General features: G+C 39.6%; 1 protein-coding gene across 6 annotated transcripts in view; it reads left to right on the top strand.

Annotated features, from left to right (window-relative positions):
• The window catches only part of LOC127656602 (protein numb homolog), a 113,810-nt gene that overhangs the window by 83,776 nt on the left and 5,806 nt on the right, over positions 1-24,228 (top strand). The window contains exons 4-10 of one of the 6 annotated variants that reach the window (XM_052144995.1): positions 14,718-14,750; positions 15,112-15,186; positions 18,046-18,186; positions 18,587-18,791; positions 21,428-21,736; positions 23,635-23,778; positions 23,879-24,031. In XM_052144995.1, the coding sequence (XP_052000955.1) occupies positions 14,718-14,750; positions 15,112-15,186; positions 18,046-18,186; positions 18,587-18,791; positions 21,428-21,736; positions 23,635-23,778; positions 23,879-24,031 (1,060 nt within the window). The remainder of the gene's footprint in view (positions 1-14,717; positions 14,751-15,111; positions 15,187-18,045; positions 18,187-18,586; positions 18,792-21,427; positions 21,737-23,634; positions 23,779-23,878; positions 24,032-24,228) is intronic. The other 5 variants (XM_052144996.1, XM_052144999.1, XM_052144997.1 and 2 more) reach the window with 5 other exon arrangements.

The following is a 24,228-nucleotide window of genomic DNA, read 5'->3' as shown; positions in this document are numbered from 1 at the left end:
GCAAAGAAACAAACCCCCCTTTTCATTTCTGTATTATAGTGGTATAATAGATAATGGACAATACCGCTAGAGAGCGCAGCTTGCTCATACAGTGCTGACTGATGCACTGAATGCAGACTACATTTTAAAATGCAGGCTTTGAGGGTTTAGTATCCCGCAAGGCCATATTGTGAATTTAATCAATTATTAATGGATATCATACTGATGTCATAAAAAGTCTTTGACATATTAAGGCTATTATTATTTCTAGATTTTGCATTTGAATTCATTGATTTATGCATTGCATTGAATTGAGTTTTTACGATGCGTGTTACTGATTAATTATAATAAATAATAGATTTTTCATATCTGTGATTTCATGCATTTAATTTGGTTAATAATGGGCCGATAAATATAGACAGCTGATACATTGGTGTATTGCTACTTTTTACACCATTTCACTTATTGGACAATCACCTTGAACAAAACTGATAATGATAAATAAGTATTTTGTCTAAAAATGCATTTAATGGATTCTCATTAGCTACATAAATTTGAAAAAAAAAAAAAAAAATTTAAAAAGCTGTGACAATCAGGTATTATATCATATATAATACCTGATTATATATATATATATATATATATATATATGATATGTATTATATCATATTATATCAAAGTGCTTTGATAGTTTTCTTTTCTTTTTGCTATTTGATGTTTTGAGCGAAAATTTAATTAAAAGTGCCTTTTACCACTGGGGTGGCTTTAGCCCTGTTGTAATCTTCACTGGCAGCCAAAAGTTTTGGAAGTTTCGGAGGGAAATTGGTACTTTATTATTCCAAAGTGGCATTCAACTGATCGTTAATATAGTCAGGACATTAATGATGTAAAAAAAACAGCACCATCACTGTTTGAATAAAGTCATTTTTGATCACATTTTGACAGCAGCCATCACTCCAACACCTTATCCTTGAGTAATCACGATAAATTGCTAATTTGTTACTAGAAAATCACTTGCCATTATATCAAACACAGTTGAAAGCTATTTGGTTCATTAAATGATGATTAACATTGTCTTTGAGTTTGTTTTTGAGTTGTAACATTATGCAATAGACTGGCATCTCTTAAGGTCAATATTATGTCAAAAATGGCAAAAAAGAAACAGCTTTCTCTAGAAACTCATCAGTCAATCATTGTTTTGAGGAATGAAGACTATACAGCTTGAAATTGCCAAAAAACTGAAGATTTCATACAAAGGTGTACACTACAGTCTTCAAAGACAAAGTACAGAAAGAGATGTGGAAGACCAGATGTACAACTAAACAAGAGGATAAGTACATCAGAGTCTCTAGTTTGAGAAATAGACGCCTCACATGTCCTCAGCTGACAGCTTCATTGAATTCTACCCGCTCAACACCAGTTTCATGTACAACAGTAAAGAGAAGACTCAGGAGGCCTTATGGGAAGAATTGCAAAGAAAAAGCCACTTTTGAAGCAGAAAAACAAAAAGAAAATTTAGATTGGACAAAGAAACACAGACATTGGACAACAGATAATTGGAAAAGAGTGTTATGGATCTTAACCCCATTGAGCTTTTGTGGGATCAGCTAGACTGTAAGGTGTGTGAGAAGTGCCCGACAAGACAGTCACATCTATGGCAAGTGCTACAGGAAGTGTGGGGTGAAATGTCACCTGAGTATCTGGACAAACTGACAGCTAGAATGTCAAGGATCTGCAAAGCTGTCATTGCTGCACATGGAGGATTTTTTGTTGAGAATTCTTTGAAGTAGTTTAAATTGTTTAGTTTAAATTGTAATAGTAATTGTTCACGTTATTAATGTCCTGAATATACATTGTGATCAGGTGAATGCCACTTTGGTGAATGAAAGTACCGATTTCTTTCCATAAGAGCAAAATCTGTACAAACTTTTGGCTGCCAATGTACTTTATGGTGCTTTTTTGGTGCATTTTTAGCTTGACAGCCCTAGTCCCCATTAACTTTAATTTCATGGACATATTTTTTTAGAAATTCACCTTGTCTTCAACAGAACAAAGAAAGTAATTGGGTTAGAATCGGCTGGGTAAATGATGACCGAATTAAAAAAATAAAATTATGAACTATACTTTAAAGCACCTCGGCGCTGTTGGGTACTGTATCGCTCTCCCAAATCATCCTCTGAAGTGTCAACTGAGTTGTATGACGTAAGCTAAAGATTGGCACCTTATCAATCGCACACGTTCCACTTGGAGTTGGACAGGCGTGAGTTTCCTGACTCGCCAGGGTCCAGAGGAAGATATTCCATTCTTCAGGGGAAAGGAAATCCACTGTGCTGTCTTTTTTCAATATTGACAAGGTTTCTCGCGCTTCTGCCCAGGTTAAACAAGGGGACATTTATTTAAGGACTTTTATAAAATCCTTGAGTTATTGTCTTTTAGCCCTTCTGTTCTAGAAACTTCCATGACGATGAGCTGATCGGGGCAGATCCCGTTTGCTAAGGCTGTTTTTAAAATCATATTAGCGCATCAGGCTGCTTTTAGACGGCCATCTTTCTCTGGTGCAGTTTAATTGAGGATGTGGCTATAGGCCCAGGCTTTTTCCCTCTCTCTATTATAAGCATTTTTTCTTTACACTCTGAATTCAAGTTTCAGTTTTTCCAAGTAAGCTGTAAATCAACCACAAAGTCAAAGACAAGATCTCATTAATTTCTCAAGGCAGTCGAAAGAAACGAAAGCGTGTAGTTCACAGATGTCTGTGCATGAACTCCCACTTGTCTGGGAATGTTGATACTGTGGACTCTTTGAAACTCCTGCTTATAAAGAAAAAAAATCACTTGTGGCATGATTCCAAAGACCTGACATGAAGGACATTTGAAAGATAAAATGTCCTTCATCTTTTAAAAAATAAAAAAAAGGTTTGTTTTACTTTTAAAACATAGAACTCAAACTCAAAAGTGAAAAACAAGTGTTTTATTGGAACTAATCTGCAAAAACACTGAACTTTCACAAGATTCTGACATTAATTGAAAACAGTACATACAATTAGTGACACCATTTCTGTGTTTCGAAACTTGGCTTTTCCAGTCTCGGTGAGGTAAAAAAGGAGTGAGCAGGATACTGTTGTTTCTGAACTCCTTAAAGGAAAGTCTGTGAAACCTTGTGTTGTTTGTGTGAAGCACCCGCCGCTCTGCATATCTGAGGAAATAAAGACAAGCAAAAAGTATTTCAAAATCCTGCAGTATGTACAACGTTTACAAGGGTAAAAGATATAGTGTGTTATTTCTGCACCACCAAACAGAATTCATATTCAGAACATACCATAGTAGGTATTGAACTTTCTGGGTGATGTGCTCCAAATATAGCACTTGGAGTTCAGTCCAAAAAGTTCCATTTTTGTCTCCTCTGACCATGGAGAATTATACTGCCATGTGACAAAAAGGTTTAATGTTCAGATGAGACAAAACTGAACTTTTAGGACTGAACTCCAAGCACTATATTTGGAGAAAACAAATTCAACACACCACCTAGAACACATACCATACCTACTATGAAGCATGGTGGTGGTGGACATTATGTTTTGGTGGTGTTTCTCTCCTGTGGGGACTGGGCAATTGATCAGAATTGAAGGGAAAATGGATGCTGCCATGCACACCCAATTTATTGAGTAAAATCTGTGCTCTCTCTGCTCAATATCTGAAGGTGTGCATGTGGTTCACCTTTCCGCATGACAATGACCCCCAAGCTCACCGGCAAAAAAACAACCAATTATTACAACCAGCCACCCAATGGCCAATTATTGACCACATTAAATCCATCAGCATATCGCTTATAAGCATAAAAACACATAAATGAAAAACTGCTGATTTATTTCTAATTGATTAGTAACATACATTGTAAAACTGTTTATTAAAATGCACAATCCAGAAATAATAAAAGCCACAATATGTAGAAGACTTTGACTTTTGAGACATCGGTCTGATACACATTAATGCTGCATGATCGATTTGAATTAAGATTGAAATCTCAAAAATGTGGGCCTGTCATGCGTTTAACAGATCCAATCTATGGTCAATGGAAATTATTTATTATTAGAACAGTAAAAAAAATTATCTTTTGTACTACTTTGTACATTTTTAAAGCATAACTCAATATACAAATTGTGTAAAAAAAAAAACTGCCAAAAAAGAATTGGTATCAGCCTATAGTTTGATTATTAAAATCTGTATTGGTATTGGGGGTGCCTGGTCTCTCTTAAATTTTGTCAGAGGGGGGCTCACTATCTAAAGCCCCATTCACACCAGCAGTGACACTGCACGAGAAAGCTACACAATCCCATTCATTTTCAATTAGAGCACAGCGACTTCTGGCGATGCAAGTAGCCGCAGCCGCTGGCGAAAGAGATCGCCATGGAGAGCAACAAGACAAAGTTGAGAAAATATAAAATTAATGCGAATGACATGAGATATTCACAAGTGACTATCAATGTGAGTGAAGACAGTGGAGCTCCATTACACTCCATAATAATAATAATAGTAATAACCTGAAGTTCCTATTGAACCATGAAGATGGAGTGGGACAAATGGAAGTGTTCCTTTTTTTTTCTTTTTCTTTTTTTTTAATATAGCTTTAGTTATGTCTCAACAATGAACATGACATATGGGACATTTTCATTCTAGAGAGCACTTTATTGGCTAAACTGAGTGAGTGCAATACGAGTCATCAATATTTTGATCCATTTTCCCAAAAGAGAAAGAATGTCAATTTGATGTTATTGGGGTGGGTAAGAATATAGTTTTCCCAATGCATCGCAATATTCATTTAAACAATATTGATATTGATTCTTAAATCCAAAGATGGAACTTGACTATGTGCAACCCTCCACTACAGAGAGAAATCAATTGCATTTGCAACCAATATATTGTGTGTGTGTGTGTGTGTGCGCGTGTGTGCTGTGTGTGTGTGTGTGTGTGTGTGTGTGTGTGTGTGTGTGTGTGTGTGTTTGAGTGAGTGTGAGTTAGTGTATGTGTTAGTGAGTGAGTGAAGTTGCATTTAAAGTTAAGCTTTTCTGGATTTTTAAACATTACACCTATAAGGGCCTGGGTAGCTCAGTGAGTATTGACACTGACTTCCACCCCTGGAGTCTCAAGTTCGAATCCAGGGGTGCTGAGTGACTTCAGTCAGGTCTCCTAAGCAGCCAAATTGGCCTGGTTGCGAGGGAGGGTAGAGTCACATGGGGTAACCTCCACGTGGTTGTGAGTGGTTCTCGCTCTCAATAGGGTGCATGGTAAGTTGTGCGTGGATCATAGGAGAGTAGTTGCATGAGCTACATGCGTAGTCTCCATGGTGTCATGCACAACGAGTCACGTGATAAGATGTGCGGATAGACAGTCTCAGAAGAGGAGGAAACTGAGGCTTGTCCTCCACCACCCGGATTGTGGCGAGTAACCGCGGCACCACGTGGACCTACTAAGTAGTGGGAATTGGGGATTCCAAATTGAGGAGAAAAAATACATTTAAAAATAAACCAAAAAACATTACATCTATATCAGTTGAGTGGCACATTCAGAGTCATGGTGTGAATATATAGCCTAATATTGCTAAATAGCAGGAATTAAAAAAAATACAGCCATGTCATAATTATTCAACCCCTATTGCATGTAGCTGTTTCATAAGAAAGGCTACACAAGTAATTGTTTTAAAACTAAATTAAGCCATCACTCTACAATGGCACTTATTTAAGTTTTAAAATGTACGTTTAGTGTCGTGAGCAAAAATGTTTTTCTATGCTTTCTTTTCTATATTTTAATATGCTAATAAAAATAAGCTGTCTCAAAAGCTGATAGAGGAGATGATTTCATTACACAAGAAAAGACCATGGCTAAAATTACATTTCCAAGGCACTTCAATTTCCAATAGACAAAGTTGGCAGCACCATTCATAAATGTTTTAAATATGGTACAACATCAACCTTCTTGGGTGTGGAAGGTTTACTGAGGTTTTAGTTGATGCGTTTTAATTCACATCACCAGAACACACACATATATATATATATATATAGATATATATATAGATATATATATATATATATAGATATAGATATATATAGATATATATAGATATAGATGCGGGTTGCCGCTGTTTTGGCAGCACGAGGGGGACCTACACAATATTAGGCAGATGGTTTTAATGTTGTGTCTGATCGACGTTTGTGTGTGTGTGTGTGTATGTGTATATATATATATTGGAGCGGTAGCATAGCGGTTAGCGCACTGCGCTACGAACCTGGCGACCTGAGTTCGATTCCCGCTCATGGCCAACACCAGTGACGATTCTCTGAACCGGTCCCGGGCCTCCCCTAAGTCGACTCAGCCTAAAATGAGTACCTGGTGTGGTGTGTAAAACATTGCCACTGGGGAGACAAAGGCGGTCGGGCGTGGTGCTGGCCACCCACCCCCTTGTGTACCGTTCCGGCCTTTATAGGTGCTCGCTAACAGCACTTGCCCATACCGTCTGTTAAGGCTAAAATGGGGTATCTTTGTATGTGTATATATGTATATATATATTTATTTGGCAACTGGCTGGTAAATGTTTACTTTTCACTGACCAATAATTGTGTACAGTGGAGTAAAAGGATTTCCGTGGAATGCGTTTCCAAAGACGAGATCCACGTGAATTTTGTCGTTGAATAATGTCTCTTTTAATACCCTTTCTGTTCTCTACAGTCAATTTTTGATCAAAAACAACAAAAATAAACATTAAATTCTAATGCATGGCACAGATCCATTCAAGTCCTCTCTCATTAACATGTGCTCATCTACAGATGCTCTTTACAAGAATGCCGGTTTTGTTAAAGAGACAGTACCGGTTTTACCATGTGTTCAACAAATCCGTGTAAATACCTGTAAATAGTACAAATTATACAATTAAACAATAAATATGGAACAAAAAAAATTATATATAAATTGTAATATCTTATTTATTGATTGAATACATAAATTTGTTCATTTTTAAAATGCCAAAATGTGACCAAAATGATGAAAACTAATAAACTATTATCATTCAAATTATTAATGTATTTAGTTCAAAGGTCCCCTGTAAAATTAACAGCATGAGCTGGAAGAGAATTTCTATTATATGTTAGAAAAAGGGACATTGTAATCAAATGGGAAATTAAATGAATTGAGAATTTGTGATTCGGAATCTAATCTGAAAATCTGTATCATTACACAGCACTATGAAATGCATATAACTGCTAATTTTGTGAACGTTTGGGTGAGCACTATCAAAGCTAAAAGACATGAACCTAAGGCCACAACTCTTCCAATAAATCTTTCAATATTTATGTAACCTTTCATGGCCCAGTACCAAACCGTGTGTGTGTGTGTGTGTGTGTGTGTGTGTGTGTGTGTGTGTGTGTGTGTGTGTGTGTGTGTGTGTGTGTGTGTGTGTGTGTGTGTGTCTGTAGAGATGCGAGAGCTGCTCTCTTACTACTTGACCACTGTAGTTAGAGTTCCTCCCACTGGAACCATGCCTACAGTGTCCAGAAAGTCCACGTGTCTCTGCAAAGCCTCATGTTTATTGATGCCACCTGCTTGTGTTTGTTGTTTAGCATTAGTGCGGTAGCTACATTTAACATCCTCCGTTTGGCGACACTGACCTACAGTGATAACCCAAAAATTCTAAGTGTATTTAAAGGGCTGACATTTGAAGATCTAATGCACTGTAGTTCCTCATGTATGTGCGTTTGGTGACAAGAATTCCAAGTAGAGGTCGACCGACAGTGGATTTTGTCAATATCGATAACTAAAGTGGTGAAAAGGCAGATAAACGATTAATCGATTGATAGTTTTTCAAATCGATTTATAGAATGTAAAAAAAAATAATTGTGTGTTTCCTTACTATGATGGGCACAGACAGCGATTACAAGAGTCCAAAAAGTAAAATCCCTGATCACAATAATAATATTTTTTCCACAACTTGGATGCCCAATTCTCTATGTGCTCTAAGTCCTCGTGGTGGCGTAGTGACTCTCCTCAATCCAGGTGGCGGAGGACGACTCTCAGTTGCCTCCGCGTCTGAGATGGTCAATCCGCTAATCTTCTCACGTGGCTTGTTGAGTATGTTACCGTGTAGACCTAGCGCATGTGGAGGCTTCACACTAGTCTTCGTGGCATCCCATGCACCCCACCAAGAGCGAGAACATTATAGCAACCATGAGGAGGTTAACCGAACGTGACTCTACCCACCCTAGCAACTAGGCCAATTGGTTGCTTAGGAAGCCTGACTGGAGTCACTCAGCACGCCCTGGATTCAAATTTTTGACTCAAGGTGTGGCAGTCGGCATCTTAACTTGCTGAGCTACCCAGTCCCCCCCAAAAATGCTTTTGATCCATGCAAAGGCCCAGGAAAGTTGTGTACAGGTCTAAGGTCAGCACAAGGATTGCTAAATTTTACCTTCGTGGACATTTAAATATATTTAATCCACGATTTATCTCTGTATGCGGCAAGTCTGATGTGTGACCTGCGAGGAAACATAAATACCTGTACAATACCGTAACATCTCTCATTCAAAACGTATGTACAGTCTGGGTTTTATGAATAGCATCTTCCAATGTGCATTTCCAGTTTAATTGTATTCGACTCTATTATGTTATAAATATGGTAGACATGTGTATAGATAACTGAGATTTCTGAATAAATGTGCATTGTGCTCTCTCATCGCTGCTTGACTTTGATGAAATGAAGCCGTGTCACTTAAGATAAAACTTTATTGAAAGATAATTTACATTTAGGCTCTGGTAATTAAGCAGCAGGATCACCTTTTCAAGATTTAGAAATGGAAAAAAAAATTTGCCAGCTTTTGCCACATCCCACAGCTCAGCACAATGAAGGTATATGGAATTTTGGTCACAAACATGGCGGCGTGGTAATAAACTGACGTCACAAGACAAAGGTCAATACTGTATATTCACCAGATTAAAGATTTTGTGTATATACAGGGTAACAAGGAATAAAATTAGGGCTGTCGATTTAACGCGTTAATTCAGTGCAATTCATTTTACAAAAAATAACGCGTTAAAAAAATGTACGCAATCGCACCATAATAAGGAAGATTCCTGAGAAATGCAAGCTTGTAGTACCACCTGTTTACTCCAGGGGGCAGTAAGTGAAATTTCAGCTGTATGAGCAATGCACAGTTTATACAGTGAAGACAACAGTTCAGTAGGCAGAACAACAAACATGCATTACGTTGTTGCGTTCAAAACACTCGAAGGAGCGCAAATGCGATCTAAGGGATCTCAAGATGTGTTTAAAGATCGAGTATTAAACTATATTTAACTTGACACAGTGACCTAAACATTTTATGTTTATGACGCAACACACCAGAGACATCTAACGTAGGTGTAAATTGACTGGTCCTTAAACAAGCCCTCATAATAAATCTCGAACTGATTGACAAATTCACTTGTGAAATGGATTGCTGTGAACTGTATGCCAGTGATTGACTTATGATCAATAATATGGTAGTAAACAATACATTGTATTCTAAAGCTGCTTTTTGTTTTGTCTTATCAATGATTAACTCTTCTGCCATAAGAATGTAATGCATTTTAATTATCTGAATATATATATATATGTATAATTTTTTAATATTTAAAGATAACTAAGGCTACAAAAAAGGGCTACAAACTTCAGTTTGCTATTAAACCTCGCACTTTAAATTATATCCTAGGTCATGCTGTTAAGCTAAACTTAAAATAGAATATATACACTCACCTAAAGGATTATTAGGAACACCATACTAATACTGTGTTTGACCCCCTTTCGCCTTCAGAACTGCCTTAATTCTACGTGGCATTGACTCAACAAGGTGCTGAAAGCATTCTTTAGAAATGTTGGCTCATATTGATAGGATAGCATCTTGCAGTTGATGGAGATTTGTGGGATGCACATCCAGGGCACGAAGCTCCCGTTCCACCACATCCCAAAAATGCTGTATTGGGTTGAGATCTGGTGACTGTGGGGGCCATTTTAGTACAGTGAACTCATTGTCATGTTCAAGAAACCAATTTGAAATGATTCGAGCTTTGTGACATGGTGCATTATCCTGTTGGAATTAGCCATCAGAGGATGGGTACATGGTGGCCATAAAGGGATGGACATGGTCAGAAACAATGCTCAGGTAAGCCGTGGCATTTAAACGATGCCCAATTGGCACTAAGGGGCCTAAAGTGTGCCAAGAAAACATCCCCCACACCATTACACCACCACCACCAGCCTGCACAGTGGTAACAAGGCATGATGGATCCATGTTCTCATTCTGTTTACACCAAATTCTGACTCTACCATCTGAATGTCTCAACAGAAATCGAGACTCATCAGACCAGGCAACATTTTTCCAGTCTTCAACTGTCCAATTTGGTGAGCTCTTGCAAATTGTAGCCTCTTTTTCCTATTTGTAGTGGAGATGAGTGGTACCCGGTGGGGTCTTCTGCTGTTGTGGCCCATCCGCCTCAAGGTTGTGCGTGTTGTGGCTTCACAAATGCTTTGCTGCATACCTCGGTTGTAACGAGTGGTTATTTCAGGCAAAGTTGCTCTTCTATCAGCTTGAATCAGTCGGCCCATTCTCCTCTGACCTCTAGCATCAACAAGGCATTTTCGCCCACAGGACTGCCGCATACTGGATGGTTTTCCCTTTTCACACCATTCTTTGTAAACCCTAGAAATGGTTGTGTGTGAAAATCCCAGTAACTGAGCAGATTGTGAAATACTCAGACCGGCCCGTCTGGCACCAACAACCATGCCACGCTCAAAATTGCTTAAATCACCTTTCTTTTCCATTCTGACATTCAGTTTGGAGTTCAGGAGATTGTCTTGACCAGGACCACACCCCTAAATGCATTGAAGCAACTGCCTTGTGATTGGTTGATTAGATAATTGCATTATTGAGAAATTGAACAGGTGTTCCTAATAATCCTTTAGGTGAGTGTATATCAATATAAATATCGTTATATATTGAATTATAGTTATATGAGGAGCTTTCTCAGCAAATATTTGTATATGCGATTAATCGTGATTAATTAATCGGGACCCCATGTAATTAATTTGATTAAACATTTTAATCGATTGGCAGCCCTAAATAAAATATATAAAAAACTATCGGCAACCATCGGCATATATTTTTTTACAGATAACCGATAGTTCCAAAAAGCTAATATCGGCACTGATTAATTGGTGAAACAGATACATCTGTCTAACTCTAATTCCAAGTTGTAAAGGGATCAATGGAAAGGAGGCGGCGAGAACTGGCTTTTCAATATAAATAATAGTTTAATTTCAAACTAAAACAGAAGACACAAACACACACACATGACGGACATGTCCGTAAACTATCTCTCTCTCCCGCACCATCCTCTGCAGTCGACCGTTATCCCTCTCGGAGGCTTAATTAGCCTAATATGGGACCGGGTGTTTAGGATCACGACCCGGCCCCGCCCTCTGCCCTGCCACACAAGTATATACCCAAAATTTCTGTTCCAAAACCTAGTGAGCTGCCTTGCTGTTTACTGCCTTCATTGGGAGCTGCCTTTTAAGGCAGCATCATCAAGGGGCTTCCACATGACTAGCATCAGCAATGCTGAATGCGTAAATTCTATGGAGTGAAGTGTTAGCATTACCCCAGCATTATTATTAAACTAATTTAAATTCACCAAGAACATCCTAAGACCTTAACATAAACAAGTCCTCTTATTATTTTCTGCAATCAAAGTGGTCCAAACACATGTTTGAAATGTTTAGCGTGCACTACTGCTGCCATGATTGACAGAAAATGTACACAAACATCTCTTTAAAATAAAAATCTGCTTACCGCCAGCTTGTCTCAGACGTAATAGTGCGCAGTTAGTTGCACCAGTCAAATAGCAATCTATAATGAGCCTTATTTACATAGAAAGGAGGTGTGTTTGCATGGAAAAGATTGACAATAAGTTCATTTAAATACTCAAGACGCAGCGCTTTTTAGCACTTTAGATTGGGGGTGGCAAGTAAATAAGGGGTTGCTGAAATACTTGCTGATCCTTTATATCTGTTTACAGTCCTTCAGTTTGTCTTCATCGCTTCTGCCTGCTCTTTCTATCTCGCTCAGTATCTTTAGCGTCATTGGCAGTTATTTTGAAATAATATTGAACCTCCATTGTCATGTAAACTCCAGCTGTCTTCTTTCCATTTGCATATGATGTTTTGCATTATGATGTTTTATGATTTTTTTCTAAGCAGGTTCGTTCACATGAGCCATTAAGAGCATCTCAATCCCATTCTGACCCCTTAAACCTCTTTTCTAACCCAATGAATATTGCTTTCCTACTATGACCATGTGTGACCTTTAACATGTGTGTACACACATAACAGTAACACTTTAACATTAACTTTGATCTTTCCAAAACATGTAACTTCTGTCTCTTTCTGTGAAACTCACCGTGCCCTTCATTGATGTGGGGTCGGAATATAATAGTTGTTGTGGGCACGATTAAATGAACTGAAATCAGAACCTCAGTTAAGGGACTTGAGGCTTGGTGTAGTTCAAGGGAAGTGAGTCTTAGGCTTGGTGAATGGCACACTTCTTCTTTCTCTGTACATTGCTGGATTGGGAGTATGGGAAAGATTACAGTGGGACTAAACCAAATGGCCAAGCCTGAATCAGTTCTCTTCCGCCAACGTGAGACTCGCTTCTGATGCCTCTGCTTTTAAAGGAAAGCTCTGAGTTCAATACAAGCTCTATTAACAGCATATGTGACATGCTGTCGATTACTACAGGAAATCCTTTCTGGTCTATCATTCTGTAAAAAATATTTTCAGTGATGCATTTACAATGGAAGTCCATTGGGCATTGCATTGCGATAAACCTTGAAAACGCACTTCAGAAGTATAAACTTTCACATGATATGCAAAATAATACCAAAAAGGAACATGACATAACTATTAATTGGAGTATTGATATTTAAGAACATAACTTTTTGCTTGGAGAAATCTCCGCCCACTGAAATTGCCTTGGTTATTATGGACAACTATGTTCTTCAGGAATGCCTTGCCCCATAGACATTCATTTGAAGTTCATTACTGTAAACATGGTTTTTGTTTCTTTTCACACATCCCTCAGTAGGTATAAATAATTTGATGTGATAATCGACAGCATGTTTAGATGCTGTCCTTGTAGCTTAACTTGAATTGAATCTAGAACATTTGTTTAAGAAGCCACATGAGATCATCAGAACAAATCCTAATAAACTACTGCTCAAAGCTACCACCATCACTAACATAATGATATACATAATAACACTGTAGTAATGAAACTCACATAGTGGATTAATACTAGAATAACAGCACCAATAACCTCAACGCAATGATACCGCAAGCAAAAACTGCACACGTGCTGAGTCTGATGTCTGATTTGTGAGCTAGAAGTGTGATTTTTCCACCTCCCCAAATTACAACTCTGTCACTCTTAACCTTTGAAATCCCTCAAATCAGAATACAAACTCGCTCACAGTCACAGGACATTTGTGCTGTTCCACAACTTAGTGACCTGCCTACTTAGACAGCATATCAAGGCATCACAAGGCTGGTAGACATCAACATTATGCTGCCTCCTAGGATACCCTCTATCTGAGTGGCTTCACATATCAGGAGTGGCATAAAGTCACCCAACAGCATGCCAAGACCACCAAATATTGATTTCTGAACTCTTCCTAACGTACCGTTAACGTAGACTTTGTCAGTTCGAACCAGGCTGGCCAGTCTCTGTTGATCTCTCTCATCAACAAGGCCTTTCTGTTCACAGACCTGTCGCTCAGTGGATGTTTTTAGTTTCTGGAACCATTCGGAGTAAATTCTAGAGACCGTTTTGCATGAAAATCTCAGGAGATCAGCAGTTACAGAAATACTCAAACCAGCCCATCTGGCACCAACAATCATCCATTTGATTATCTAATCAGCCAATCATGTGGCAGTGGTACTGTGCATAAAATCATGCAGATGTGGGTAATGAGCTTCAGTTAATGTTCATCAACCATCAGAATCGGGAACAATTTGATTTTAGTGATTTGGACTGTGGTTGGTGCCAGATGGGCTGGTTTGAATATTTCTGTAATCTCCTGAGATTTTCATGCATAAGTGCATGCATTTTTTTTTTCTTCAGTTTTATGAATTAATTTGATTAGACAACCTATTGATGATAACATTCAAATAAAAACATAAAAAATGGAATCCAGAAACATTAAAACAGAAACATGGGTGGTGGGGGGGTGGGGATTTTAGGAACAAATTAAATTTTAGATTTCATAGTGACCTACAAATATAAGTTTGAGCCTACATGTGCAGTCATTATTCAAAAAATATAATGCCACAATTGATTCATCAGTATGAGTATTCCAGAGAGCCGTGCCGTAAGTAGGTTTATGATTTAGAGGATCGCATCCTTAGCTTAGCAACATGCTAATGACAAACTGTTGGAATGAGATGTCAGTCGCGTCTCTTTTGCACATCACTCTGGTGCGCATTTTGTGTGATCCGCAGAGTTGCTGCCTATTCATTTCTGAGGTTTCATTACCACTTTTAAGGTAGCTGCCTATGTAGGCAGTAGACAACACTAGGTTTTGGAACAGTGCTATTGAGTGTCAGTTCATCTGTAACCCTCTCCTGCCTTTCCTCCCACCCCAAAACCCTTTATGAACTCTCCATTCCAGGACAGAAAGTTCTTCAAGGGCTTCTTTGCAAAAGTAAGTTCTGCCATGTGGATTTATGTGCGTGAGTGCGCGTGTGTGTACTTTTTCTCTCCTCATAGTAGTGTGCTCCTTAAACAGGCCTGGAACTATAGAAGATTGCGTGCAAATGGGGCAAAAATCTTTGTGTGAGTGTGTGTGAAAACTAATTTTTTCACATAGCTAAGTGTGAACACACAAGCTACCTCAATCAGTATGTGTATGTCTGTGTGTGAGTATACTTTTACTTATATGTTTCTTCTCTCTTCATGTCTGTGAGGGTAAAGGAACTCATCAGGGGAAATTGTGGGACAAACAACTCTTTTCTCTCGCGCTTTGTCTCCATATGTCACTCTTTGAATGTTGTCTCTACACACAGGCGGGGAAGAAAGCTGTGCGTGCGGTGCTCTGGGTGTCTGCTGATGGCCTGCGGGTCGTAGATGACAAGACAAAGGTACTAAAAGACTCAAAACTGTGGGTTTCAAATGCATTCCTCTCATTGTTGCCAAGTAAAATTCATGGGCCTAAATAGAATAAAGTCCTTAATGGGACAGTTTACCCAAAAGTGAAATTTTGTCATTATTTACTAGAGGTGTGCATGGACCTGGCCCGTACCCGAGACTGTGTGATCCGACCGGTACCGTCAAGTTGAAGCCTGGCAACCGAACCAGAAATCGCTCAATCTCTTTATAATTTGTTCTCCAAGCAAGTAAATTTGTTGCAATAGGTTGTATTTTATTAAAGTATCGTAGACAACAGTATTAACAGTATAGTAACAGTAAGCATACACCTTTTAACGCAGCATGGCGGCCCTTCTAAACACCAGAGCTGAAGGGAAAAAAACTTTAGCTTACCGTTAATCAAGCACTGAAACTGCTGAGTCAAGAACAATCTGGAATCATGAGTAAGTCACATGAAGTCCTCTTACCGCCTGAACTTCTGCAGAACTCTTGCGCTATATTAGAACTGTACTAATGACATATTACAGATTTTTCTGAGAAACAGACCAAAATATACCTTTACATTTTTCATGCGAAGTTCTGCCCCATTGACATCATCCTTTGTCATGACCAAGCTGCATGTCGTCAAACCTTGACTTGACTTGGCTTTAAATGGACCTCAAGAATGCCCCTTTGACACCATCCTGTGTCATGACCAAGCTGCATGTCGTCAAACCTTGACTTGACTTGGCTTTAAATGGACCTCAAGAATGCCCCGTTGACACAATCCTGTGTCGTGACCAAACTGCATGTCGTCAAACCTTGACTTGACTTTAAATGGACCTCAGGAATGCCCCGTTGACACCATCCTTTGTCATGACCAAACTGCATGTCGTCAAACCTTGACTTGACTTGAAATGGACCTCAAGAATGCCCCTTTGACACCATCCTGTGTCATGACCAAGCTGCATGTCGTCAAACCTTGACTTGACTTGGCTTTAAATGGACCTCAAGAATGCCCCGTTGACACAATCCTGTGTCATGACCAAACTGCATGTCCTCAAACCTTGACTTGACTTGAAATGGACCTCAAGTCATCCTTTGTCATGACCAAAACTGCATGTCATCAAACCTTGACTTGACTTGAAATGGACCTCAAGAATGCCCCTTTGACACCATCCTGTGTCATGACCAAACTGCATGTCGTCAAACCTTGACTTGACTTGACTTGACATGGACCTCAAGAATGCCCCGTTGACATCATCCTTTGTCATGACCAAACTGCATGTCGTCAAACCTTGACTTGACTTGAAATGGACCTCAAGAATGCCCCTTTGACACCATCCTGTGTCATGACCAAACTGCATGTCGTCAAACCTTGACTTGACTTGACTTGAAATGGACCTCAAGAATGCCCCGTTGACATCATCCTTTGTCATGACCAAACTGCATGTCGTCAAACCTTGACTTGACTTGAAATGGACCTCAAGAATGCCCCGTTGACACCATCCTGTGTCATGACCAAACTGCATGTCGTCAAACCTTGACTTGACTTGAAATGGACCTCAAGAATGCCCCGTTGACACCATCTTTTGTCATGACCAAACTGCATGTCATCAAACCTGCACTATAGATGTCATGTTTAATTAGAGTGCTGTGCTCTAGCTGCACTAAAGAGTTTTCAGTTCTTATGTCTTCAGAAGACTTGCAATACAGAAGACAGAAATGCTAATGTTAGATCCAGAGTCATCGCTTTAGATGGGACATTGGCATCGCAAGAGTTGAAGGGTGCTGACTAGGGGTGTAAAAAGTATTGTATCGTACGAAACGGCGCTCACGATTTGATATCATATGTATCGTACGATAGATAAATAAATACAAAAGTGTGATTTATATCCAAGCAATGCAACATTGAGAGCTGCGAAACAGTCTCCTCCCTGGAGAGACGCCACTGAGCGCTCACAGGAAAACAGAGCAGCTAGTCTACATAGGCGAGTTGAGAGCTCACCGATTGATGGCAAATGGCAAGTAGATTGTAGTTTTACATTTTGTCGAATTTGCTAAACAATAGCGGCATGTGTGATGCTGCTACAAAAACATGTTTTGTTTACGCCAACATTACCCCGCAAATCAGTGGAATTTCGAGAAAGAAACAGCAGCATCAAGTTGCAATTAACAGCGAGCCTCTGCCAGCCGGTATGGAACATGATCACATGCACTTATTATTGTCTGCCGTCGAAATGTAAATGGCTGTGAGCATGTGCGAGTATTGTATAAACCGGTAAGACTGCCAAAGTGTATATGCAAAGTGAAATTGGGGGAAGAGGGTAAAAAAATTCTGTGTGCTAATTCTAAATAATATTGTATTATGTACATATAATGTAAAACCAGAGGTCAGGTTCTTCTAAAGTTTTTCTTATTTTTCACCACTAACTTCACTATACGTTTTTTTTCTTTACCACAGTCACCTTTAGGTTACTCACTGGGGGCTTTAAGACTTTAAGGCATGATTTTCTACAAAACTACTGTGAAAATGATGTGCATAGTGAAAAGTAAATTAAAATTGTAGTTACATGCCTACTGCTGAAAGTCTAAGAATTACATCCTGATCACATTTGTACTTTGAAGCAAAACAACAAAGTGGTAAAAATACATAAGAACTGCTCTCTTAATCACCTTTACTCTTAAGTTTGGTCCTGCATATGTTGACATGCATGTAAATGTCCAAAATGTTGTTATGAGCAGGTGAACAGTCATGCATTAAGATTAAACTTTTTCTGAGAGCTTGTTATTGCTCACAAAAGCCTGCTGGATATTGACAATATATAAAGTGACATCTATACTTACGTGCATTTTGTCGGCTTTGTTTTCAGGATCTGATTCTGGACCAGACGATAGAAAAAGTGTCGTTCTGTGCTCCGGATCGGAACTTTGAGCATGCGTTCTCCTACATCTGCAGGGACGGTACCACGCGCCGCTGGATCTGCCACTGCTTCATGGCCATCAAAGACTCGGTGAGAACTCTCTTAGTTGTCATATCAACTCCAGCCATGATCTAGTCATATGCAAGCATATCAGCGGGATTTACTGAAACTAACTGCCTTCTAATCTGACATCACAGCATCTACATATGCACTCCATAAGGTAGCTCTATCCTTTGTGTGACCCTTGACCGGCTGCTGTTATCTGTATCCTGTCTTTGAACTTGTTCATGGTGTTTTAAGAGTTCTAGATGCTAATCTCTGCTGTCTTTTGACTGGATAACTTTTTTACTAGCCGTGCTGCACGGCGCAGTTTAATCCAGTTTCTTTCAGCCAGCCGTATTTCAAATCCTTACAGGGTTTCAGCACCTGATGTGTTGATTTTGTGTGCATTTACTTGGTTAATGGGAGACGATGTGTGTATTTGTGTCAGGGGGAGCGTCTGAGCCATGCGGTGGGCTGTGCATTTGCTGCCTGCCTGGAGCGTAAACAGAAGCGGGAGAAGGAGTGCGGCGTCACGGCCACTTTTGACGCCAACCGTACCACCTTCACACGTGAGGGCTCCTTCCGTGTTACCACAGCAACAGAGCAGGCGGAGCGAGAGGAGGTCATGCGGCAACTACAAGATGCCAAGAAGGGTGTGTGTGTTTTGTGTGTTCATTGCATTACATAAGAATATGTCAAAGCAAGTGTCATTTGGGGGGGGCTGGGTAGCTCAGCGAGTACTGATGTTGACTACCACAACTGGAGTCTCAAGTTCGAATCAAGGGCGTACTGAGTGACTCCAGCCTGGTCTCCTAAGCAACCAAAATTGGACCAGTTGCTAGGGAGGGTAGAGTCACATGGGGTAACCACCTTGTGGTCGCGATTATTGGTTCTCGCTCTCAATGGGGCATGTGGGAAGTTGTGTATGGATTGCGGAGAGTAGCATGCTCCGTGGTGTCATGCGCTGCGAGCCACGTGATAAGATGCGCGGATTGATGGTCTCCGAAGCGGAGGCAACTGAGACTCCTCCACTACCCAGATTGATGTGAGTTACTGCGCCACCACGAGGACCTATTGGGCATTCCAAATTGGGAGAAAAAGAAAAATGAAAGAAGAAAAAAATCAAGTGTCATTTGTGAAAAAAGTATGCAAAAATGTTTTCTCAAAACTAACTTCTGAGAACTTCTTAATCAACTTGATTTGCGTTAATTTTTAATACAGGTGTCCTAGCAAAGAAACCACAGGAGTAGTTCATAAGAAAAGTAAAAATTCTGTCATCATTTTCTCACCCTCATAAAACCAGATGTAAGGCAGAATCACAACTCACTTTTATAGTATGGTAAAAAGAGCAATGTTAACATTATTCAAAGTTGCTCCTGTTGTGTTCCATAGAAGAAATTCCAAAAGCAGTGTTTATATATATATATATATATATTTGTAAAGCCAAATCTGGATACAGTAATGTATTTGTAATGGATACAGAAAAGTATTTGCCCCCTTCCCGGTTTCTTCTTTTTTTTTTCATACTAAATTGTTTTAGAACTTTAAACGAGATAAAAAACACACATTTTTTATTAAAGCAAAAAAGTTATCCAACACTTATATCACCCGTGTGAAAATCTAACTGCCCCTTAAACTTAATACCTGGTTCAACATCTGCAACCAAACAATTGCGCTATATTAAGATTCAAGAGAGGCCTGTAGTTCCTTGGATGTTGTCCTTAGCTTTTTTGTGACTTGCTGTATGAGTAGTCGCTGTGCTCTTGGAGGAATATTGGAAGGTCGGCCACTTCTGGGAAGGTTCACTACTGTGCCAAGTTTTCTCTATTTGGAGATAATGGCTCTCACTGTGGTTCTTTGGAGTCCTAGAGCCTTTGAAATAGCTTAGTAACCCTTCCTAGACTGATTTATTTCAATCACCTTTTTCCTCATAATTTCTAGAAATTCATTCGACGTTGACATAGTGTGCAACTGGGTGAGACCTTTTAGCCAAATTCATGCTGCTGAAAAAGTGATATTTAGATGTTGATTTGATTGAATAGGGCTGACAGTAATCAGGCCTGGGTGTGTCTAGTCCAGCTGAACTCCATTGTAATTGAAGTTTCATAGATGTATTTTGTAACTAGGGGGCAAATACTTTTTCACACAGGCCCAGTTGGTATTGGATACGTTTTTTGTGTTTACTCAGATTGCCTTTGTTTTATGTTAGATTTGTTTGAATTTGTTAAAACAATTAAGTAGGAGATATACACAAAAACTCAAAATCAGGATGGGGCCAAATACTATTTAACAGCACTGTAGTTGTAGATCCATATAAATATAGTTAATAATCTGAATATATAAAGGTTATTCCTGGATAAAATAAGCACAATCATATGCAGTTACTTTTGTGGAACACTGTTGATTATACTATAGTCCAATACATATTCCTCATTTCCTAAATAGCAACAATTATCTTAAAATTAAAAACATGTATTTGTGTTGTTAGCATGTTATCATTCTCTTCTATCCTGGGTAGTGCAGTGATAAAGCCTGTGGGTTATTAAACTAATAACAATTTTCCCAAAATCCCTGTTGTCTTCAGTGTACTAGATGTCTGCTGACACCTGGTGGAAGCTTCTGGGCATTTCTTGGTGGAGATCTATTTATTTTTTATTTATTATTGTTATTTTTGCAAAAAAATGTCCACTTTTGTATTGCATGCACTAGTTTTTTTATGTGAAATCTTTGCTGATTTTAATAAACTATAAGTGACAGTAATGTTTATATATTGTTACTGATATTTTCAAATGAGTATTTGCTGAATATAAGCAATTTGTGCTTGGTTAACATTTTGTACAGTATATTATTTTATTGAAAATGCCTGTTGAAATCCATGATTCAACATGCTTTTGAGGAATATCTCTCAATCACCATTACGTTCCATTCATGCCCACCACAAAATTAATCACAGAGCTTTGAAGATTCTGACATATACGTTGTATAAGATATATTTAAAGTGTTAACTAATATTTCTGTGTGTTTTCATTTATGTAGCCTGCTCTGTCATTATAAAGACAGTTTAATGTCAAAAATGTTTAAAATTAGTGATTAGATTGATCGAAACATGCAATTCAAACAAAAGTAATTCAAACGCGATCTGATTAGATTATTTTAGAAGTGTAATCTAAAAGATTACGTTACTGATTCAAATTTTAGATGGGTAATATGTAATCAGTACTGTATTACATTTCAGAAGTAATCTATCCAACACTGATGGCACATGACACCCTAACCCTTGTTCTCCCAGCAGACACAGAGGTTGTGTTGGGTGGCTCTTCTGTCATTGCGTCTAACCCAGCGGTCACCCTCGCTGGACCCAACGGATCATCCTCCTCTCCTCCTCTGCCTATGGCCTCCCTTGCCCCTCAGGAACCCAATCCTCACGCCATCCCCCGACGCCACGCACCTGTGGAGGCCATCGCTCGCCAAGGTTCGTTCCGGGGTTTCCCAGCGCTCAGTCAAAAAACATCACCCTTCAAACGGCAGATGTCACTGCGCATGAACGAGCTGCCCTCCACCATGCAGCGCAAGTCTGATTTCCCCGTGAAAAACACAGGTGAGTTTCTTAAAGATCCTGTTCAGGATTTAGAACCTTTTTCCTACTACAGTGTCTAGACATTGCTTGTTTTTGAAGTGAGTTTGCCGTGCTGTTATTGAAATTCCTCTTCTTTTTATTAGTTATATTTGCGAGGTAAGCGTCACTATTACTTTTGCTCAAATTTGGGGTTATAGATTTCAACAAACCCCTAACCATAAGTATTAAACATGGGCACATAAGTAACCGTTTGTGCTATGGACATACCCCATTATACCTTAAAACATGTGGCTTTGGGTGCCTGGGTAGCTCAGTGAGTAAAGATGCTGACTACCAACCCTGGAGTCACAAGTTCGAATCCAGGGCTTGCTGAGTGACTCTAGCCAGGTCTCCTAAGCAACCAAATTGGCCCAGTTTCTAGGGAGGGTAGAGTCACATGGGGTAACCTCCTCGTGGTTTTTATAACGTGGTGCTCGCTCTCGGTGGGGCACTTGAGTTGATGTTGCGGTAATCCGCTCAACAAGCCATGTGATAAAATGCGCGGATTAACGTCTCAGATGCGGAGGTAACTGAGATTCGTCCTCTGCCACCCGGATTTAGGACGAATCTTTAAACCTCTGCGTGCCTACCACGTTTTTGTCACATGTGAATGGGAAAAAAATATCTGATTTGGGCCACATCAGCTGCTGTGCTCCTCCTCACCCATCCATTGATCTGTGACACAATTTTTACATTTTATCTTCATATTTAGAATACTACCTCTACAAATCCATATCCATTGGAGCATATTTCCTTTGCACATACCTGTATAAAACTCTGTGTACATATGTACGTATAGCCCACTATTCATCTTATGCTGTAATTCTCTCTCTAGATGTTGTATTTCTTCTGTATGTACTGGAAGCTTCTGATCAGAGGCCAAATTCCTGTGTGTGTGTCAGGAATGTGATGTTGTGACCCACATGAATTTTGTAAATCCGTCAACGTCAACAGTGTTATACTAATACTCTTCACCCAAACAAGTGTTATTCAAAATACCCTTGCATGCCGCAAATGTTGCTTTTTCGGCACGTGCAGTGAGTGAGAAGACACGCTGCTTCCAGTGGTATCCCTTTCTCTTGTGGTGCTGAAAACTGTCCTCTACCAAGAGAAGCAAAGCATCGTTGGGGATCACTGGTTGTGGTGTGAGAAGCAGTTGTGAAATATTGTATGGCAAGTTACTATGGTTGTTTTAACACTTTAGTCCTCTTTAAACCTCTGCGTGCCTACCACGTTTTTGTCACATGTGAGTGGGAAACAAAATCTGATTTGGGCCACATCAGCTGCTGTGTGAACAGAGGCTTTATTGTTCCAGGCGAACTCACATTACTAGTTAAGGGCTTAATCACATCACCTGTCTACACCGGGTGCTTTGAGGCTGTCTGCCGTGGACACGTCAAAGCAATCGTTCGAAAGCCGTCTATTTGACTTTCTGGCAGGAGCGACAGTGCATGCAGCATGAAATAAATGGGGCATCTGTTTATTGTCAGTCTGGCACACTTCAACGGATGCTTCTAGTGTAGATGGCATCATTGATTATAATTGGGATCACGACGCAGGTGAGTCAGGTCATAGCAGTCACCGGACCACGCTGACATGTTAATTTCGCTCAACAAAAATATATGGTCCGAGTAAGCAGTAAATGGCTATTGTATGCTAGGTAAACCTATATTTTTAAGTTGGCTACATTTCAAAGAATTGCCAGCTGTTTCAGTACATTGTACATTGGAGACTGTTAATGGACACATTTAAAAAATATATATTTTTAACTAAACGTAACTTTCTAGAAATCTACAGTGCTAAAAGTGCCCGAAGCTGAGAAACACCATGTTTTTACTGGAAATGCTGATCTAATTAATCTTGTCCTCTGTGTTTGTCAGTGGTGGAGGTGGAGGGTGAGGGTGACAGCATCAGCTCTCTGTGCACTCAGATCACATCCACCTTTAGTGGACCCCCAGAAGACCCGTTCTCATCAGCACCCATGCCCAAACCTGCCTCCTCACCGCAGTCACCCCCTGTGCCAGGTGAGCACCACAATCACGCAGTAGAATGATGTGTGTCTCTGTGTGTTAGCTCTCTTGCTTGTGTCCGTCTTTGTGTCTTATCTGTACATTCTGTGTGCAGCTGTAGTCAATGGTGCGGCTCCTGTCTTCTCACCGCCCAGCATCTCTGTAACTGCTGCAGTTAACTCCCCAATCCTACCGCCCCCGCTTCCTGTCAGAGATACTAACCCCTGGGCCAAGACCCCAAGCACAGCCACCTCGACAGCACATACAGGTAAATGCTCTCTCAGCTTCCTGCCACAGGAAGTGCTGAGCATGCAGAATATGTGCCATAAAAACACAAGCGAAGAGAAGTCATTTTGGTTTTTAGTGTCAGGTTGTACAATGAGCAGCCGTTGCATTATTTGGATGCTTATTAATGGCTTGTGTGCTTGCATCATACTTTTATGATTCTGATGCTATCTGTAAGTG

This window comes from Xyrauchen texanus, chromosome 16, assembly GCF_025860055.1.
Source record: "Xyrauchen texanus isolate HMW12.3.18 chromosome 16, RBS_HiC_50CHRs, whole genome shotgun sequence".
In the NCBI taxonomy this organism is placed as follows: domain Eukaryota; kingdom Metazoa; phylum Chordata; class Actinopteri; order Cypriniformes; family Catostomidae; genus Xyrauchen; species Xyrauchen texanus.
This window is presented reverse-complemented; position numbering and strand designations above follow the sequence as displayed.